General features: G+C 43.0%; 1 protein-coding gene across 2 annotated transcripts in view; it reads right to left on the minus strand.

Annotated features, from left to right (window-relative positions):
• The window catches only part of zfhx3b (zinc finger homeobox 3b), a 216,792-nt gene that overhangs the window by 68,208 nt on the left and 127,551 nt on the right, over positions 1-21,033 (minus strand). For both annotated transcript variants that reach the window (XM_061743342.1, XM_061743341.1), the window contains 3 exons: positions 15,288-17,804; positions 14,575-15,154; positions 12,509-13,005 (listed from right to left, as the gene is read on the minus strand). In XM_061743342.1, coding sequence (XP_061599326.1) covers positions 12,509-13,005; positions 14,575-15,154; positions 15,288-17,768 — 3,558 coding nt within the window. In that variant the 5' untranslated portion in view covers positions 17,769-17,804. The remainder of the gene's footprint in view (positions 1-12,508; positions 13,006-14,574; positions 15,155-15,287; positions 17,805-21,033) is intronic.

Here is a 21,033-nt window from a genome sequence, read left to right on the forward strand (position 1 = left end):
TACCATTTTTGAAGTAATATAAAGCTATATCTCTTCCCCCATCTTCACAAATACTCAACTCTGCAGTTAAGAGATTTTTTTTCTCCCCTTCCTCTCATGCCTTTCTCTCTTATCCTCCTCCCCGAACAGTTTCCCCCATGTTGCTGTTCCGCCTGATCTCACCTCAGTTTTTATTACACCGTCATCAGCAGGGATCTAAAAATAAATGATAAATGGAATATGATATTTTAAAGTCTTCTCTTATCTGTTCTTACAGAGGAATAATAAGGTAGTTAATCCTGCAGATCCTACTCAAATTGATTAATCAGCACATGCGGACAATCAAATAAATGATTAATATTCTCCAGTCCTGTGGTCGGACAGTTACCTCTGAAACCATCAGTAATAATTCAGTAACCCTTCCCAGACCACAGGCTGCAGCTAGTCAGCCTCACTCAACATCAGCCCTCTGATGTTCAGCAGGACTTTGAACTCCCCGCACACAAACTCAGACACTCTTGAGGTAAAGCCATGTGAGTCTACTCTCTCTAAAGCCCTTCTACAATGCTTGCTTACTTGATCAGAATAATCCACTATATATAGTGCTTATAGAGAGACGGACCATATAGAGGACAGGGTGTGCTTCGCCTAGCGGTGGTTGTGCCTTCACTTCATGGTGGGAGGCCACAGAAAATAACGAACTGTACATGCAGAAAAATAATGAATACATTTTCAAGTTGCACTGTATAAAAATAAAGAAAAAAAAATCCTTCAGGTAAAAATGTCTACCTGAGTTGGTGTGTTACATAAGCTCTCACTGCAACAGGAGCAGATAGTTTCAGGCGCAGACAGACTGACAGACTGAGGCCTCCTCACACTGAGCTTCCCCTGTCCCGCTGTTGGACAAAGACGGCAATCTCCATTGAAAAAGGCCTTCTTTTCTGTGTCATTACCCAGACCATTCCCACTCCCACAGAGGTCAGCGGTCCGCCATCTCCATGGTCATCATGTGCATCTGTCAGCTGTAACAGTTATTAATCAGGGAGAGGGCTGCAGGCAGATGAGGGCACCTTATACTGCCTTGCATTTGCACCAAGACTAAATGGTTGGGGGTGGTTTCAGGGTGTAGGGTGATGAATGAATATTTGATCAGGGGGTAGAGGGTATGCTGTCTGTCTCTGCATTTGCTTCTATACATAAAGCTATACATAGTCGGTGCTTTATAACAGCAAAGACACACCTAGTTTTTATGCCATTTACATATACATCCCACCTCAGCCCTCTCCTCATAGCTCCTTTCTACCTTACAAAACACTTTTACTGCATCTGACCAGCTGTTTGCCTGAATCAGCACATGCAGCTGTCTACTGTGACCAAGGTTACTCTACCACGACCAGGACACTAGGACTCTTTGCTGCATAGTTATGTTTTAGTGTGGCCTCGCGACATCGCTACAGCCATTTCAAATCAATCGGAAAGGCCGTGACCTTTCACACGGGTGAGAACAGGTTGAGTTTCAGTTATAAAACACTCTGATTGTCTTTGGTTTGTGTTGAGAACCTGAGAAAGTAAAGTACCAGGTGAGGCCTTCACTTTAAAGTGTGAGGGTTATTCACTTCTTGCCAAAATGCCTGGTGATATATGGCTTCTCCTGAAATAGGTACAAGAGTGGTGTCATGTAAAACCCAGACTTTTGTATAAAAGCATTACACTTCACTTTGATCTCTTCTCCTGCTCCGCTGTTTATAAATCAGCCACACAAATATTTATGAGCATAATGAGGAAAATGCCTGGTCTGGTTTGTATCTCTGCCCTTTATCCTTCCCTCCCCCCATGGCTAATGTGTGGATGAGGCCACCGCAGACGCAGAATAAGCATACGGGCCCCAGGCCACATCCATCATGTCTTTTCTGTCTTTAGCAATTGAGTGGCCACAGTCAGGGCTGAACTGTCCAAACTCAAGTCACAGGAAAGATAGTATATTTACTGCGAATAGAAGTGAAAACTGTAAAGACAGCTATATGGCACTTATGATTGGTTTAACTAGTGAAAAATGGTGAATAACTGATGCACAAACAAAGTTGTTCATGTAAAGATGTGCGACGTGTGGGTACACACATGCATTCGTGCCCCTCGCTAATGGAAAAGTAGTTTATCGGTAACAAAACTCAATAAATTAATACAGACATATTCAATACATGCAGCCTCTGCCTCTCCTTTAACTCACCTATCTGATCCTGCCTGCAACAAACACAATGGAGCAGGCCCCGAGCCTCTGGATCCATACACTTTAATTGCTCCCCCCTGCCCTGACCTCTGATCCAGATCACTCTGATATACAGCATCTCTATTAAATTGGGATGTAGGAAAATATTCTTCCAACGACTCTCAGTTCTAGTGACACTGCTGGAAGTGGACCAAAAAAAAAAAAAATCAATCATCTTTCCTTTTTGCCCTTCCCTGTATTAAACCGTTCTTATCTTAAGTTTGACTCCAAAAAGTGTTCTGGATCTTCCAGCAGAGTTAATTTTCTTCTCATCTCGAGTGTCCTTCATGTACACAGAGTTTACCAATCCTATTTAAAGACACGTGAGGTAGTTTTTCATTGAAACCGTGCAGAAAGTTGATCCTGCGATCCAGACTGCAGATAGTCAGTAGTTTAAGTAGTAAAGAGAGAAACTAAACTAAACGTTACCGCCACACGGTGCACAGAAAGCAAGGCTGTGTGCGTCTGTCCGTGCATGAGTCTGTCGTACAGTAAAAGCTGTTGAACCGTGCATGTGTGTCTGTGGACAGGGGTGGGTGGGGACAGAGGGGGGGTGGCAGTGGTGGACTGGCTTGTCGATCGATGCGGTGATTGGCAGTTAATGGCTTTTCCTGTTCTGCCTTGGTAACCCTGGCCTGATGGCTGTTGCGTCTGATCAGAGATGGCAGATGGTGTTTGATTTTCGTATATAAACCTCTGACTTTGTGGAGATGGCTTCATCATGTTTAATGATTTCAAAGTTAAGTTGAATACTGGGAATACTCCAATGCTGGATCTCTCATTTAAAAAAAAAAAAAAAACAACCCATAACCTCCCTTCCAGATGGAAGGGCTAATCTCTCTTAACTATGTCCACATCTCGTGGTTAGCATTGTGCTGTAAGCCACTCTGTCCTTCAATGATAAATTATAACAAAATAATCCACAACACATATGCTTTTCTCCATCTTCTGTTATCCAGACATTTCAGTCGCAGGCCTCATTTACGACATACATCCCCACAGGCTGCTCGCTCGCAAACTCCTGACCTAATATGATGACTTAAAGAGTCAAAAATCCCCAAAGATCAAAGATAATCCTAAATACCAAAAGCTCTATTACCAAATTATTCCAGACCTTTTCACCCAAGCAGTCAGTAATGAGAGCACAGACCAGAAACTGAGCCTTCAAAAAAGGTTGTAAATGGAGGAAAATTGAATGATAAGCTCCATCTGATGTGTAAGAAAAGATGGCAGGAGAGTACAAACAGCAGGTCCTGAAGTCTCCGATTTTTCACAGTAATTTCATGTCCTGATGGCTCTGCATTTATGTGGCTCCTCACATAGCCAGTTTCAGCTGGTATACGCCTGTGGTGTAAGTCTATTTGTTATTCCAAAGCCCGAGACATGTTAAACCAAGACACTATCTCACAAGCAGCTCTGGACCGTCACAAAATAAGACGAAAATTATCAGAATGATCAATAGATAGATAGATAGATAGATAGATAGATAGATAGATAGATAGATAGATAGATAGATAGATAGATAGATAGATAGATAGATAGATAGATAGATAGATAGATAGATAGATAGATAGATAGATAGATAGATAGATAGATAGATAGATAGATAGATAGATAGATAGATAGATAGATAGATAGATAGATAGATATAGACATTTTTCATGTGGATGTAGTTTAATTTATGAAGTACTTTCCAACTATGAGTTGTAAAAAAAGGGCAATATAAGCAAAAAGTACTACTACTACCGATAATAATAAGCTCTGCTTTCAGAGCTTATTATTATCCTCTGAGTGTGTGTCAGCCCTTTCAGCATGGAAATTAAACACGGAAGATATGGATAATCATTTACAGCCCAGATCTCACAATTTCATGTACAAACTTTAACAGCTCCCACAGTACTCTTAACTGTAGCTGCGCATGCAGTCCTTATGGCTCAGATTAAGTTAACACAATTATTCCAGCCTCACAAACATAAGTTAGGGAAATTCCTTTCATATGACAGAGAGAGGCCATCAAAAGGAGGGATCCCGGTCTAAATTATTCAGAGGGCCTTAATTTGGGGATACTGCTGATTGAAAGTGGTGAAATCATTTTTAAAACGTGCGTGTGAGTGAGTGTGTGAGTGAGGGATGACAGTATGTGACATGGGAGAGAGTCTGAACATTCAGTGATGATGGAGACTTCCTCTGAAGAGAGTTCACTGGAAAGAGGCCTCGGCAAACCAACATGAAAGCAAAGGGATTCTATAAAGCACAAACGTGTGAAACTGCCTACGTTAAACCCAAGCATGCACTTAATTTGCTGCAGCTAAAGAAAGAGTCAAGAGTGACCACGAGGTTGACCGCCTTAATGAAGCAGGGTGAGGTGAAGTTAAGGAAGGAAAATATGTGATATAAGTTTTCTTTTTCTCACTACAACATCTATGGTGAGCGTCTATCGTGTCCTAGCGGACTGCTGGGCCTGTAAAGCGCTGATGCCCTTGAGAAGGTGAAGAGCATTCTTGTCCTCAACTCTTAAAAGCTCTCTTTACTTACTATCACTGTTCCCAGCTCTCTTCCCTTCCTTCTTATTCTTTCCATATATTTTGAGTACAACACAAGTGTACGACTGCAGGAATGATAGCATGTGAGGACATTAGTTCTTCTGTGGCGCTTCGCAATAGCTCCGGATTAGAGATAATGCCTTTGTTCTTTGTCTCTGCCACATACCCCCTACTACCACCCTTACATCACTGCCATGTCATTTCCATATAATAACTTTAAAAAGGGATTCTATTTTGGAGTACTTATTACCTTTTCACCCTTGCATTTTATCCATCTTTTGTATTCAGGAATAAAAGGCATAATGAGAAAACAAGGTGCAAAACGATCTTTTCCAGAGCTCCTAATAAAAACCACATGACACCCTGGGCTGCACCGCTTAATTACAAAAGGATGAAATCTTTTCTTCTACATCTGGAAAAAACATTGTCTGCATAACACTGGGAGATTTACAGCTCCCCATTCCGGACTCCAGAGCACAGCAATTAGACAAAACATGGATGGACAACCAGGGCCATGAAATTCAGGAAGAGATGGCTTTCCTCTCTTGACATGAGAGGTCCCACAATTTCAAATAAAAATTCTTGACTCAGACAACTGCTGAATTTTTTTTCTGAAGTTATGACGATGGTCACGAAGAGGTGAAGAAGACTTTCAACTGCATACAGCACTGAATTTCCAATCAAGTTTTGTGCTACATAATCCATGGTGGATAGACGGCCTTGAAGAGGGCCTGCTGACAGGCAGCGGGGAGCCTCTCACCGGTCATTAACTACAAACGGACAGTGAAATCCAGGTGAGAGTTTGAGTAGATCCTGCAATGCAGAAGTTATCAGTGAATCATAAAAAGGGAAAAGACTCCAGAAGCAGGTCTGTAAAGATGAAGAAGAGTCTAGTTGAAAACATGGCCAGTGTATTTGGGAGTAATGAAATAAAGTAAATACACTACTGTAAACCATGAAAGCTGTTTCAATCTTTTAAATAAAAAAGAGGATTGAATTTCACACTCAGTTTCATATAAATTTATGTAAAAGGCACAATAGTGCTCACAAGATTGCATTTAGCTTCTGAATCACACCTTTTGACTTGCAAGTGGAACATTAAAAGACTAGGGAAGTGAAACAACAACTGGGGAGCACATCCATCCTTGTGTAAAATTTATCTGTCCCACGGCTCAACCCCATAGGCCAAAACCAAAGAAAATGGGTCCCCGTGTGCTCATCTTAGCAGCCAAAATTTTTTTTTCTCCTCATCTTTCTCTTCACCCCGCCTTACTTTCGTGCACAGATCCACTCAACAAAGACCTCAGAACTGAGTAGTTTTGTGGCCTTGACCACTTAGGGGCCATTAATCTGGTGGCTAAACCACTGATGTATTGATGGCACAGTGCCGTGCCTGCCTCACTTTCTTTTAGGAGCTGCATATTTGCAGGAGCCTCCTGCTGGCCTTCTCGGGTCAACATTTACCTGCCATTCGGTGTCTTCTCAGACGAGACGCACACCAGCTGCAGAACAAGGGCAGCTTCAGTCAAGTCCCTGATGTGTTCCTGTACGATCAACATACCTCCATTGCTTGCATAGGAGCAGTAATGTTTCATACTGCAACAGTTAACATGAATATGGTCTATGAAAAGACACGGACAATAAGAACAACTACAAGGGGAAACTGAATACTGATAAATTAAACATAAAAAAATTCTTTCCCAGTCATGTTGTACTACAGAGTCACAATGATTCATACTCATCTTGAAATGATAGTCAGCCTAACAGGCAACTCAGTACGACTGCCGTTTCACTGCAAAATAAATTATAAGCTTGGGGAAACCGAAGCTGCAGCATGAAATCCTACAGGGGTCTTTTTGAAGACAAAATGGACACCATCTTCCTGGTATCTCACAGTGGGGGTTTTGTGGGGCTGGTAAAAGGGAAGGACCATGACTAACACAGCACGTCTGGAGAATCATCTTTACAAGACAGAGGCAGACGGAGTCAACTTACAAGATTAGATACAGAGATCCTCTGATTGGTGCAGGAAGAAGTCTCACCAAGGCGCAACTGGTCTCGAAATTAAGTCCATAATTACTGTTTGTCCTTAATATCAAAGAATTGCGTGTCAGCTTTTTTGGGACGAGGACCTCGTGATTTAATAAAAGACTTAAGATGATGAAAATAATATCAGAGGCAGTTTGCTCTACTACAGTTGGAGGGATGTGGGATGAAGAGAAAATATTTCAGCTCACGCTCAGGAAAATGTTTCGTCTTCTGTTGTGTTTTAAAAGAATATTTTTTTTTAATGTAAAGCATTTTTTATTCTGTTTTGTAGAAGTAAAGGGAGAAATATAAGCATGTGAAGATGGCTGTGTAACACTGAAGAAAGGATCTCTGATATAATTTCTGTGTTTTTCCCCTGTCTTATCTTTAAAAGCCTTTTGCAGAAACCATTGGAATCAGGTGGGAGGTACATAGCCATACAGCATCGCCTGTAGTGATACAATTACCCACACAAAGCGGATCTTATCACCATCTTGAACTGTGATAAACCCAGTCACAAAAGCTGATATAACCCTCCATCTTGTTCTCTTCCTTCCTTAAAGACAAACATTTATCTTCCATTTCAACTGATCAAGCTAGAAATAACAGGACCACCAGCATTTCTTGCACATGAACAAGCTGTTGTCAAAAACATAAAGAGTTTTCTTAGTCCAAAATTTTACAGATCACATCATCCCACTCTTTCTCCCTGAGACATGAAATACATTATATGTTCATTCATACCTTGGACTGGCCCGGGACAAATAACATATAATGCAAGAAGTTTCTTAAACTCTTGCAGTTGTGGTAAACAGCCATTCAAAATGGCAGCTGGGAAAAAGATCTGGCCTCCCTCTTTAAACAGCTTTCTTCTCTTGTGCTTTCACTCGCTGTCACTTTGTTAGTCCCCAACAACACCCACAGTAGGGCCTTGGTGCATACATTCAACACCACCAGCAGCAACAGCTGTGCCACGGGTCACAGCCTGACCCTTTCCCCGGCCTTCTCGAGGGGTGGGAGCTACAAGAGTTGTGAAATTCTTGCACACTGCCAAACACTAAGCCGTACTAGCTCTCCTTTGCTTGCCTGACAGCCGTGTTCTACGGTCCACTCAGATTTGAAGATGCATGCCCCTCCTTCCTTGTTCCACCCACCACTGACTGAGATCCCTTTGAGGGAGGATGTTCGAGTTTAAAACCCTGCAGGGGCGACTGACACCTGACACAAAGAGGGTAACTGGGGTTCTGGTTCATAACGGTGATGACTGAGGTATTTGTTAAATGGATGCAGAATTCAAATATCTTTCTCCTCTAAGAGCTATTAAAATGATACATTTCATGAGCCCTGTGGCATTTTAGAGTATGACTGCTGTGAGTGTCTGTCCATCCATCTGTCTGTGTGTATTCACACGCTTGTGCATGTGAAAGGAGACAATAGGCTGTCTCCCAGGATGTGCAGCTCACGCTTTATTAGAGCAGTAGTACCAGTAAATCAGCGCTCAGCTCTTCCTGGAACTGCTGCAACTTTTCCCACTGAGCACTATTACTGAACAATCATAGGCTAGCCATGATAATTAGCAGAGTATCTATCCATCCAGCCCTCCTGCACCCTCCCCTACCACCACTACCACCACCTCTACTTCTCCTGTCTGTCTCTCTTCATCCTCTTCCTCCCCCTCCCCCTCTGTGAAATGTCTGGCGTGTGACTGGATAAGGCGAGGACGCTGCTAGACATCACTTTCAGAGCATCTTGCATTACCTACCATAAATTTGACTTTGATGGTGGAAGATGTGACAACTGGTCCATGATCACATGTGCTCTGCGAGACCACCGGAAAATTACAAAATAAAAAGTTAAGGAGACACAAAAAATGTCAGCAGACACAAAAGTCATCAAACTCATTGGGTGCCCTTGTCTGAATCAGGAGGGCTTGATCGTTTTCAAAATACACCTCAGCTGTCTTCAAGATGCAACACAAACATATTCAATTCATGGTTATTCCCACCTACACTCAATCTAAGAGGATGGAGTCAATCCTGGCACTTTTGACCATGAATGGGGAGAGATCATCATGGCTTGCATCCCATAGTCCAAGAAACCAGCTCTTCTGCTGAGTAAGATCATCAGTTAAAAACAATCTCAACATCTCTTCATGTAAGCCCTAATCCACTCATTACAGCCACTTTTCTCTGCTATGTTTCAGTTTGATCGTTTGCTCAGGACAAACTTTTCCCATGATACATTTCATTTCATGTATTGATTCATTCCAGACATCCTAAAATGACATGTATTGTGCTTGTTAATAGGTATAACGTGTACCAAAAGTCAGGCTCTTTACGGTACAGAGAAGACAGTAGATGTCACTGGGACTGGGTGTTTATAAAAGAAGGAGCCTCACCCCCCGTTCTGTGTTCTTAATAGAGCAGGACCAGGACAGAGGAAGGGATGTCAGGACAATCTTGGTTAAAGATTCCCCATTTGATAGTGACGGCACTTTCTGCCTCTCTTTCCATGGACAAGCGGCATCTGGAGTGGATTTTGTGCTAGCAGACACCGAGGAACATGATTACATTCGGCTAACTGCGCTCTAAACTGATTATGCACGTGCCAAGCTAATGGACTACATTTGCAAGAGGAAAAATAACATCCAATCAATCTCAATTACTGCCGATTGCACCGGCCCCCGAGACAAGGATAGTAGCCAACCTCCCCCCCCCATCCGATGCTCCTCCCCTTTCCCCCAACCCTTGACTGGAAGCTGAGGCTTGTGGCTGGGCCTGGTTAGGCCCCACCCATTCCATCTTGTCAGAACAGCCAGGGCCTGAAGTTGAATTAGCCTCTCACCTCCACTCCCCAAGGCCTTCTGCTAACGGCCACTATGCATACACATTACGTAAATGGCTAATTGTAACATGCCTTTATTGAAGATCCAACTAAGTGAAAGGGCTAGATACTTTAGAGACATACTCCTACCAGTGGTGGATTATCTGCACCACAACAGAACCAAACAGGACTGATCATTCTGGGAGCAGATGGACACCCATCCTGTTGTCATCAAAGCCACTAAAATCCCCGTGGTGCATGGACAAAAAATAAACACGTAAAATAAGGTGAAGGTTAGCTTCAGAGCACAAGGGACAGTTGGCAGAGCACAGACTGCTCAGAATGAGCATCTCTCAAATGAAAACAGTGCACACAGTGGAAGACAGCATCACCCCCCACTGTGCGGTGGTCTGGTGGTCAGGATGACTTGCTGGATCGTTCTCTGGTCTTTTGGAACATTCCAATACATGGGGTGGTGGGGGTGATATTTTTAGAAAGCCCTAATATGGGCCGCATACCACAGACTCTCAAATTATCCCATCCAGCTTAGCCCTAAGTTTAAACCTTCCTTTTTAATTCCAGTAATTACAGGCTCCAATTTATATGGAGCTGTGCACACAAAGGGCCTGTTTAATGCAAACCAGTTTGATTTGGGGGAAGTGTCCCAAGCATCTCCCACATCTTACAGCCTGTTTATGCTGACTTGATGATTTATTTTCTCCCCAAAAAGGTTAAAAATGGTGCTATTTGCATCAGATTTCTTTGGGGAGGAATAAATGAATGGTGATTTTCGTATTTTCGTCTATGCGCAAGATACCAAGTGGGGTTTACAGACTTGTGGTGCACTGTGGGCTTATGCTTGTCAGTTTCTCTACCAGGGCTGTAAATCCAGCATAGTAAGAAAACTGTGACATTGTCAGACATGAGCCAGTGCAGTTATGATGTCTCACAACCATGTACTTGTTGTCACATTGGTAAGCCATAAGCTACTCTAATGATTCTTGTCTACTTGTGAATGTCTTTGTTTTTGAGTGGTGTCTGAGATGAGGAGCAGCTTATGAGGACTACAGTTTTCTCTGGCCAAGAGAGCGGTTCATTTCTGGGCAAATGCACACACTCTTAGATGGAAGATCAATTGGTTTTAAGAAATATGGAGCCATCTTAAGAGGCTTAAGTCATAAAAAATGATCATGCCTGGATGTGTTGTACATATTTAATCCCCCACAGCCAGCACAGCAGCGTGGCATATGTCTCTTCTTCACTAAGAAAGGGAAAAAAATGCTTGGAAAAAAGATTCAGCAGAGGTTTTTAGTTTGGTTTTTGGGCTCACACAAAGCAGAAAGTACAAAGACAATGTATTATAGTGTGCACCCTATCCTGCAAGGTAAAACAAGGTTTTTCCTCTGAAGGTGCAAGGAAGAGAGAAAGTATGCTTGAGCCTGTCTATTTCGGTCAAATGTGAGAAGCTTACTGGAATTCAGTCCAACAGGTCCGGTAGTTTAGCCTCAGGGGTGAGAACCAAAGACTGAAAAATAACTCAATGAATTAACATATATGTTGTTAACTGTCTCCATATCATCCTTGCATAAACCATAGACTGACAAGCCTTCCCCTCAAGTCTTCCCCTCTACTTTTGTCCTTATCAAACAGCAGAAGGAGGAGCAGGACTTTACACCTGCCCTAAAAAAAAAAGGATTTCTCTATTATTCTGTTATTTCAAAACAAAGGCCATGTGTGCTGGAAATATGTCTGTCTCATGCCAGCCGCTCTGAGGAAACATTCATACATTTACAAATAATTGGAATTTGTCAGGGCTTTAAAATGACCAAATCATCTTAGTTTTTAGTGTCATTAAAATGTTTGAATGTCTTAAATATGGACATTTGTCATGTCCTTCTTATAAAAGATAATAACACCACACATGTAAAGCAGTGCACTTGTTTACATGCATTTTCCACTGACTTTTTGAGTCAAACACTGTGTAATGGAGATGGCACAAAGTCAAGATCAACTTAAAAGCAGTTATTCTGCGAGATATGCAATGTATGCTCGCAGAAAGTATGTGTTGCTGTGCATGTGCAACTATGCCAGTTTGGGTTAAGCACAGACTGGCCAAAGCCGCAGACACACAGGATAGGTACCTAAGTGGAATCAGGCCTGTTAGATTTATGGCCATTTGTTCGGAGAGTGTTCATCCACTGGCTATTATGGAATGATTAGAGGAGAAGGTGAAGCTCCAAGTCCAGCAAAAATCAATACGGCTGTCGAGAACAATTCAGCCTTTCCCGCTCCAAGGAGTATTAGCACCAAACCTCTGTCTCCTAACACTTCTTCATTCATCTCCAAGTGATTCAGCTTAAGCTTCCAAACCAGCTTCTCCTGCCATGTTGTTCTTCTGGCAGCAGTGTGGCACTGCCTCCAAATGACTACTGGGGAGGCAACAGTTGCACTACAAAGCCATCATTCATACCTTGAGAGAGCGAGTAGTCGTGTTGAAAGCACTAGAAAATTTACTGGGAAGATCACCTGAACATGTTAGGATGATCTGAGAACTGTTTCACTACTTTTATTTAAAAAAACCCTTAAAGTCCAGAAGTCCCTCAAAGACAATATATAAAAGTAAATATGTATCCTACAACCTAATGATATTATAGTGTCTCAATGAAGTAGAGTAGACATTGTAGTATTTTAAATGTGTCACTGAGTTATGCACAATAGATAAAATGTTATAAATGGCTCTGCATATAGAGAGCATGTATTAACATAAGTGCTCTTTCCTGTAAGTAATGAATAAACCCTTGGTGTACTGTGATGCTGTCATGATGAGCCTGAGTGGTAGGGGGCATAGAGGAGCTTGAGGATCACTAACCTTGTATAGTTTGAGGCTTGCCTCATGCCGGGAATTGACTGTGTGCATCCTCAGCTTCTCCAGGCTGTTGGTGTAGTAGTCACAGGCATTACACTTCAGGTGCACTGGATTGCCTATGGCCACACATTTCAGGCGCCATTCATTGCCTTTGCCCCCTTCTTTGATGTGGGCCACAAGCTGGTATTTTTGCACATGCTTGTCTGTTTTGCAGTGCAGCTGGAAGTTGGCCTTGAGCTGAGTGGTGTAGTGGCACAACTTGCATTGGTGAGAGTCTCCCACCACAGCACGCCACTCCTCCTCTGGCAGGCTCCGCTCAGCTCCCATATGCATGCCAAGCACATCCAGGTTGTCAGTGGTGAATCGGTTGCACACAGCGCACTGAAACAGCTTGAGCGAGGGATCCGTGGTTTGTGATAGACTTTCTCCCAAGGTCATCAGTTCCTCGGACACCAACTGCCCACTACCTAGGCGCACGTCCATTGGGATTTCCCCACCTACTAGAAAGCAGACAAAAAGAAGAAGAGGATGGACAACGGCATTTAGATGACATGTGTTTATACGTAGACTGGATAAAATCTAAACATCAAGCCCAAACTATAATTAAGTTCTTAAAAATGAACAATATAATCGCAGGTAAAGTAATGGAAAAACCACACTCTGTTAGCATCATATTACATAGATGATTATATCCTTGTTATCATCTATGGCTTTAAGGGCGACCATGCTTATGTCTGCACAGTTTGTGAAGGCAAACTTTAAAAATGAAAAAATGTGGTAAGAGACAGCGTCTTTGCATTTGCTTGGTGATCTTTAATCTTTCTATGCCTGGACTGAACATGCAGACCTAGTTTGACAGTAAATTAATTCCAGCTACTATTCTTGTATTTACTGCTTCGGTATGCAGCCTGTTCTCGGACCTTTCTCTATTACCTGGGCTTTTACAGCCAGGAGAGGGAGACCTTCGAGAAGTCCACTCAAATCCCTAACAGACCCATCTACAAAGTTATTACTCTTTACACACACACAAATACACACACACACACACACACACACAAATGCAGCCGCATGCTCACTCTAGTCCTGTATTCTGTTCTAATCTTGGATTGTCAAATAATCCATGCCAAATCAATATGTGAGATGGTATAAAAGAAAATAAAAAAGAAAACTCAAAAGAACTTGCTTGCATTGTACAGAAAATGTCAAAGTGTTTGTGTATGACAGTTTTAACAGTTGCTTAAAATGTGACCATGGATAACATGATTGCAGTTAGGAGGCCCAGTCGCCCAGTCTGTGTAATCATTACCTCCCTTGTAATAAGCTTATTAAAACTCACCTCCAAAAATGAAACACATGGCAGAAGAGGGACAAATAATTAGCTATCACAGCTATCAATTCTTGTTTGTGCCTTCATCTACTGTCATTTGGGAGACAAGTCTTAACAAACTGTGCAGTTGTAACTGATCCTTGAAACATTTGGCTATACTTCGGAATTACCCTTTCCCAGCCCTCTAACCTTTCTTCTTTGACCAAAATAAAATCTACAGCTGCAATTACTAAGCTGAAAAAAAAAAACAAGAAGTACTGAGGTCGAGTAGCAGTTTGGAATAATGACATAAAAAAGTCAAGGGTGGCTGCTTGTGGGAAGGGCAGGGAGGGACGAACATTGAGGTTTGGCTCTCAAACTCACAAAGACCGTGCATGAGGAAAAATAAATTAATGTGGGGGTTTGTGTGCCACTTGGCAGGCTTCTTGCTTTAGATGAGTAAATTTTATTATTTGTCAAACTGAACATTTGGACTAGAAGGTTTCACTATTCATGGTATGAGACCATGTGATAGAAAAAAAATTGGTTCAAAAAGGAAAATATAGTGATAAATATAGTATACTTAGCTATAAAGGGGGTACGAGTGGATAGTGTTACTCGTCATTTTGTGTTATTAGCTGTCAAAATATTTGCTTTACTACCATAAATTCCTCTTAACTGATAAACGGGGATTAATGATTCAAAACACTGATTCCACGTGAAAGGAATGTTTTGAGATCAAGAGAAGCAATATAGGACTCACCAAGTGCCGGAGCCAAGGCAGCCATGCCGGGATCAAGATGAAAGCTGCCCATTAAGAACTGGGCCTCAGCTCCTGTTGGGTCTATCTTCAGGCCTGGTGGGAGGCTCATGTTCTGGGTCAAGTAATATTGGTAAAGCTCCGCTTCTGATGGCGAAGGCATGGCTCCCAAGCCAAGCCGTCCATGCTGCATCTGAGTCACATTTTGCTGGAGGAGCATCATGTTGTGCATGTGCTTCTCACTGGTCATGTGGATTCGCAGGTTGCGAGCCACATTGGTCTCATAGTCACATACTTCACACCGCCAAGTAGGTTTGCTCTTCGGCTTGGTTGGTGAGGGGGCTCCACATGGTACAGACATATGAGTGGAGGACTGCGTAGGATGGTGGTGAGGAGGGTGATGGCTACTGGCCTGGGTCACTGATGGGACTGCCACCACTCCTCCTGTGGTATGACCAAACACCTGCTCCTGCGCAGAACCTATGGAGCCTCCATTTTGCAATGTCTGCATGTTGTTCAGGTGCTTATCCGATTGCATGTGGATGCTTAGGTTGCCCTTTGTGGTAGTGGAGTAATTACACACCTGTGGAACACAACACAACTGTCAGATATCATTTTAAATATTCATTTGCATCTTCTACAAACATCAATGAACAAATCAAATACTTAAATGAATAGAAGCATTTAAGCGTTGCCACATTTTCGTAGTTACATACCTCACACCGGAAGGGTTTATAACCACAGGTATAGCTTTCTCCACGAGCCAGACGAGGGTGACTCTGACCGCTGCTGCAATACGCACAGGAGCCTCCAGAGTCTGGGTGCTTCTCTTTCATGTGGGCCTCCAACGTCTGCTGGTACTTATAATGCCAATTGCATTTAGGACACTTCAGTGTCTTGCATGAGTTGCGTGAATGCATCATGGTCATATGACCACCCAAGGAGCGTGAGGAACCCAGAATGGTGTCACATTTAGGGCACTCTACCCCACTTCCTCCACTCCCACTAGGACCATGGTTTTGTGAACACTCACCCATTCCTGTTATGTCACAGGAAGCCCCTGGCAAGGGGAGAGAGAGACCATGAGATGAAGGGTGGAGGTGATGATGATGGTGGTGCATGTGATGATGATGCAGAAGGGCTCCATTTTCCTCCTCTCCTTCTGCTGGGCAATCATTTGGTTCTGGAGCTGTGGCACTATGTCGATTGGCACTTTCATCAGCAGCAGCATTGGAGGATAGAGGCGAGGAGGAAGTGCCAGCAGTGTCATCCTCGCTCCTTCTGACGGGTGCTGCAGCTATTGCCATGGGAACAGTGGTTCCCTGGCAGTTAAAGCTCTGGGGGAGATCTGAGGTCCTCCCCCCACTGTCCGCAGCTGAACCCTCTTCCTTGACAGAGGAGGACATGGAAGCAAGGGCTTTGCTGTTGAGTGTGGAACTGACTGCAGAGGTGCAGGCAGAAGGCTGGAGAGTGCTACTAGGCATTAATAAAGGAGATTTGGAAATGCTTTGGTTTGAGACAGCTGGTTCTCCCACCTCACACCCACCGCTACTACTGTTACCACCACAGGCCACCGCAGTGCTTTCTGCCTCCACCTCATCTTCCTCCTCACCTAATAACAGTTCCTCCTCTTCTTCTGAGCCTCCCATTTGGTTGGATAGGTGCACCTTGCTTTCTTGTCCCTCATAGCTCCCATCCTCCCCCTTACATGCCACCTCTTTCCCTTCAGGCCCCTCTGTTTTCCCTCCCTGTTTGGCCAGGGCACTGGAGTCTTTGGCAGAGCCTGGGGATGAGGTAAGAGTGGATGCTTTGGGAATGCCCAGCCCACTGAGAGAGAGAACTGAGCCAAGTGGAGTTTGTTGCTGCTGCTGTTGTTGGTGGAGGCCAGAATCAGAATCTTTGTTTAGGAGGTTGTCACTGCCCCCACTGCTGCTTCCAGGATCAAGGTGGACACCACTAAATGTGCCATAGAAGCTCTGTCCAGAGTTCATAGGGAGCAGTGTAGGTGGCAGAGGAGTGCTCTTATTTTTTGGTTCCAGGAAACTAATGAGGGGTTCTTTGTCCTTCCCAATGCCCTGGATGATGGCAGAAGCATGCTTGTCCCCGAGCAGCCGCCGTTCGTCCTCACACAGTGTCATACGGTGATCATGGACAGCATGAGTGGCAAAGGAACGGGCATAGCCAAAAGACAGCTTGCAGATAAAACACATGAGAATGGGTTTACCCTTGCCATAAAGGGCTAGCCCATCAAATTTGGAGAAATCCACGTTGTTGGGAACATCTTTGGATACACAGGACTTCTTGGCAGACCCATCACTGTTCAGATAATCATTGTTGCTTTTGTGCCGCACATCAAAGACACGGAAACTGTGCAGGACAGGGCTGAGACCCGCCATTGTTGAGGTATTGGGAAAACCTTGGTCTGAATTGCCAAACCACTTTCCAAAAGACGAAGCTATATGGAAAGTGTTGATAATCTGTGGGTAGACTGAGGATGAAGTCCCAGCAGGTTCCCCCGATTTTCCCCCACTCATGAGAGAGTTTGTGGGAAGCAGGCCAGGTACCATGCTTCCACTACTTTGGATCAACTGACTGAGGCTCTCCACAATGTAGGCTGAGCCATCTGGCTGGTAGACGATCTCTCCAGCCAGGTTTTCCACATCACTACTCTCCTCTTCCTCTTCTTCCTCTCCTTCCTCACTCCCACTTTCAGGTGGTCCCTGCTGTGAGGGCTGATGACGTAAAAGAGTGGGTAGGCCCACTCCGCCTGATGCTATAGGCACCCCAGGGAAGGGCTGAAGACTTGGGAAACAGCTGTCAATCTCCATTTCATCCAGGTCCTCAGATTCTTCTTCCTCTCCACAGCTCACTCCCTCCTGCTCAACTTCCCCAAGACCCCCTCCTCTGGAATGCAGGTGGTCTATGGCAGAGATATCACGGTGTGTCTGGGATGCCGCCTGTTTTGGCTGCTGCTGTTTGGACTGTAGTTCTCTCACCCCGTCATGAGGTGTAACGGAGTTTTGAGGTTGAGACGGATAGGGAGCAGAGAGAGACAGGGCATCCAGGGAAGGGGCCTGGTTGGTGCAAGTGACCTGTGAGCTTGAGTGATCGTTCCAGGGCTGTGGTGGTTGCTGCTGCTGGGAGGAGCCGAGCCCATCGTCTGTCCCAGAAACCACGGGAGACTCACAGCTGTCCATGCTGATGCCTACATGAGGCGTTCATCGCATCCAGGCCTGCAGAGATACATAAAACACCTTATCGTATTGTATATACCATTTGCAAATACATCATTCATCATTTATCATACCTACGATGAAAACCAATGCCTACATTTTTATCATGCCTAATGAAGAAAGATCAGACATAGAAAATGCACAAGAAAAAGCCCTATGTAGAGGAGCCTTGAAGTTAAATAAAATAAAATTAAAATGTACGGTACATGTGATCAAAGTCAAAAGTCTGAGATAAAATTGGAAAAGTGACACTGTGCTCATTATGCTAGATTAGGCACTTAAACATAATACCTGAGAAAAGCACTAATAAGCTGTCCATTATTAATCTTCCTGACATATCACAAAGGTACCATATTTTATCTTCACCTTCCAAACAACACCCCCGGTCTTATATTGTGCAAATCTTACATCCGTTTTTAATTAACTTGCAGTCAGACTAATGTAATGGATCAAATATATTTCTTGTGTGATAATTAGACACTGAGAAGCCACTCATCAGCACATTACACCTTTACAAAAGTGTAAGGAAAAGTGAAAATGTGTTAAAAAAAGAGAAAAAAAAAGTATTTAAAAGTATCACTGTTATTATTCCAACTTATGTTGTGCATGTATAAGAGGAATATAGCACATGCACATTATTGAAAAATAGATCACTGATCTTCACATGAGCAAGAGAAGGCAATATTTTTGACGATCCACACACACATACATATAAAATGTATAAATGATCCACATACATACACATATACACACACACACACACACACACACACACACACACACACACACACACACATATATATATATATATATATATATATACATATGTGTGTGTGTGTGTGTGTGTGTGTGTGTGTGTGTGTGTGTGTGTGTGTGTGTGTGTGTGTGTGTGTGTGTGTGTGTGTGTGTGTTCAGTTGGGACTTTATTGCAGCTGTGTTTAGATCTTGCATCCAATAACCTCCACATTTAGCCTGGTTTTAAACACTCCAGCCATCATCCGCCTCTGAAATAATAAATGGGAGCTGAGCTTTCGGGAGCTGGCCATGCCCCGAGCATCTGAGAGGCCCAAGACAGGCTGCAATTTAGAGCACAGAAGAGATAAAATGATAGCGCAAGATACTGCTGAGCTAATAATTTTATTAAAGGGATGCAGCCAACATTGATTAAAGGGGGCAATCGGGCTGAAACCAATAACTCTGGGCTGCCCTTTAACCCACCGGTGCTGAATATTACATGAGCAAATTTTCCCGGCACCAAGCTCACTGCCATGTCCTGGCTGATTATCACATTCAGTGCTTGCACTTGATTTATTTACTTATTTACTTAGGGATGCAAATTTCAGCTGTGATCAGAATGGAGTCTACCCCCACACCTAACATATTAACCACTGAGGGAGAGGAGAGATTGATAATGTCTGTCTGCCTCTTCATGAATGTCTGATGAAGCTTACCTCCATCACATAACATAACTGACACCAGCCTATATGCTATGTGCTAAAAATAAAATAAAAAAAACAATGAAAAGCCATCAAAGATTTGCTTTTGTATTTGTATTTCTGTATGAATAGTAACAGGACAGTAGACTGAAGACAAATTATATATATATATATATATATATATATATATATATATATATATATATATATATATATATATATATGATCCATGACCTAATTGTTTGGTTTGATTCTACAGAAGCTAACCTCGATGACCTTTGTGTTACTTTGCATATAAAATGATGAGATGCTAGACTGGCTACCTTATTAACAAGATTGCTTTATACAGCTGGACATGATTTAAAGTTGGCTGCCATATTGAGTGAGGGGATACTAGCCCTACTGGTCTGTATTTATCATCTGCTCCATTAATAAGAGGCTATGAGCTCAACAGCCATTTCACACAAATGGACTGAGGGCAGTGAGAGTGAGGCAAGAAAAAAAAGTCACATGTCAAGTACAGTGTTTGTCCAAACTGAAAGCAAGTGGATGAATCGTGAAAAATAAATGGGGAAAAAAAGACTGAAAAATAAGACGTGTCTAAAATGAAAACATCTCCATGTCTGAACATGGAGTGTTTCACACTTTGCCCCTGTAATCTATCAGCCCCTCCTCCAGATTCCACTGCCTGTCTGGACCATGCCTGGGAACACTGGGTTCACATGCACAACCAGCAGTTAAGACTGCTAGTTAACAAGGTAGCTAACATTAAAAATGGTAGCTAATGTCCTCTTTGCTTTGATGTGTGTGAACAAGCGGAGTACCATGCGGTGTATAAGGGCACGTGGCCATCAATTCCCATAACAACTGGAAGGTACCATTAGCAGTTAGCAGTATATAGGATAACACAATGACTCTTGATCAGAACTGCAGCTCTGAGCCAGCTCGGCATGTTCACTGTTTACAGAAAACAGGATTGCCCTTTAAAATCAAGATGGTGTAATTCAATAACCTGCAGCGGTTACTGATGAGCAATGGGATTGTCTGGAGTCAGAAAGTCGCAGATGGACCTACTGATATAAAGCTGTTTGTCTCTAGGAGGCCTGCCTGGCTCAGTGACACCTGTTTAAAGCAGGAAAAGCTTTAATCTCTGGGAGGCACTAAACAAGTCGGAAGACAGACAAAGAGATGCGGCCGATGTAGAGGGGAAGTGGAGGAGGGTTGTGTTTTCTGAGTGCTGACTGTTTTAATAACCACATATTTAAATGATGGTCTAGTCCCCTAAAGGTGATGACTGCTACTTGATATTATTATCAAGTAGCATTATTAAAATTATATACTGTAGTATGTAGAAACTAACATTTTCTTTTACATACTTGCAGTACAACAAGTGATTGTGCCATGGGCCCTGCTCTTGTGCTGCATTGTAATTCTGAATGTGGGCCCACTGAGTTAACAATAAGCAGGCTGTGTGCAGCCAAAACAAGCTTTAGTTGACAATATGAGATAATCACAGGGAAGAAAAGGTTGGATTCCTGAGCTGATCTGAGGGAAAGCATGCCAATGCACAGATTCTAACTGTTAGACTCGCCCTCTGCTGCCACCTGCCTTCAAAGCTTCCGTGCCAGTGTTGTTTTGCACTTTCTTGTTCTGTCTTCTAATAGAAAAAAACTCAAAAAAAAAAGCAATATTCTGTTCTGTCGATTACCAGAGAAGGTTAAACCTTCTGAACCGGTCTTGCTTCTAATGAACAATGTTAGAAAGGAGGTCTGGATATCATTTTGCAGGGATGC

Source organism: Cololabis saira, chromosome 2 (genome assembly GCF_033807715.1).
Source record: "Cololabis saira isolate AMF1-May2022 chromosome 2, fColSai1.1, whole genome shotgun sequence".
Classification (NCBI taxonomy): Eukaryota; Metazoa; Chordata; class Actinopteri; order Beloniformes; family Belonidae; genus Cololabis; species Cololabis saira.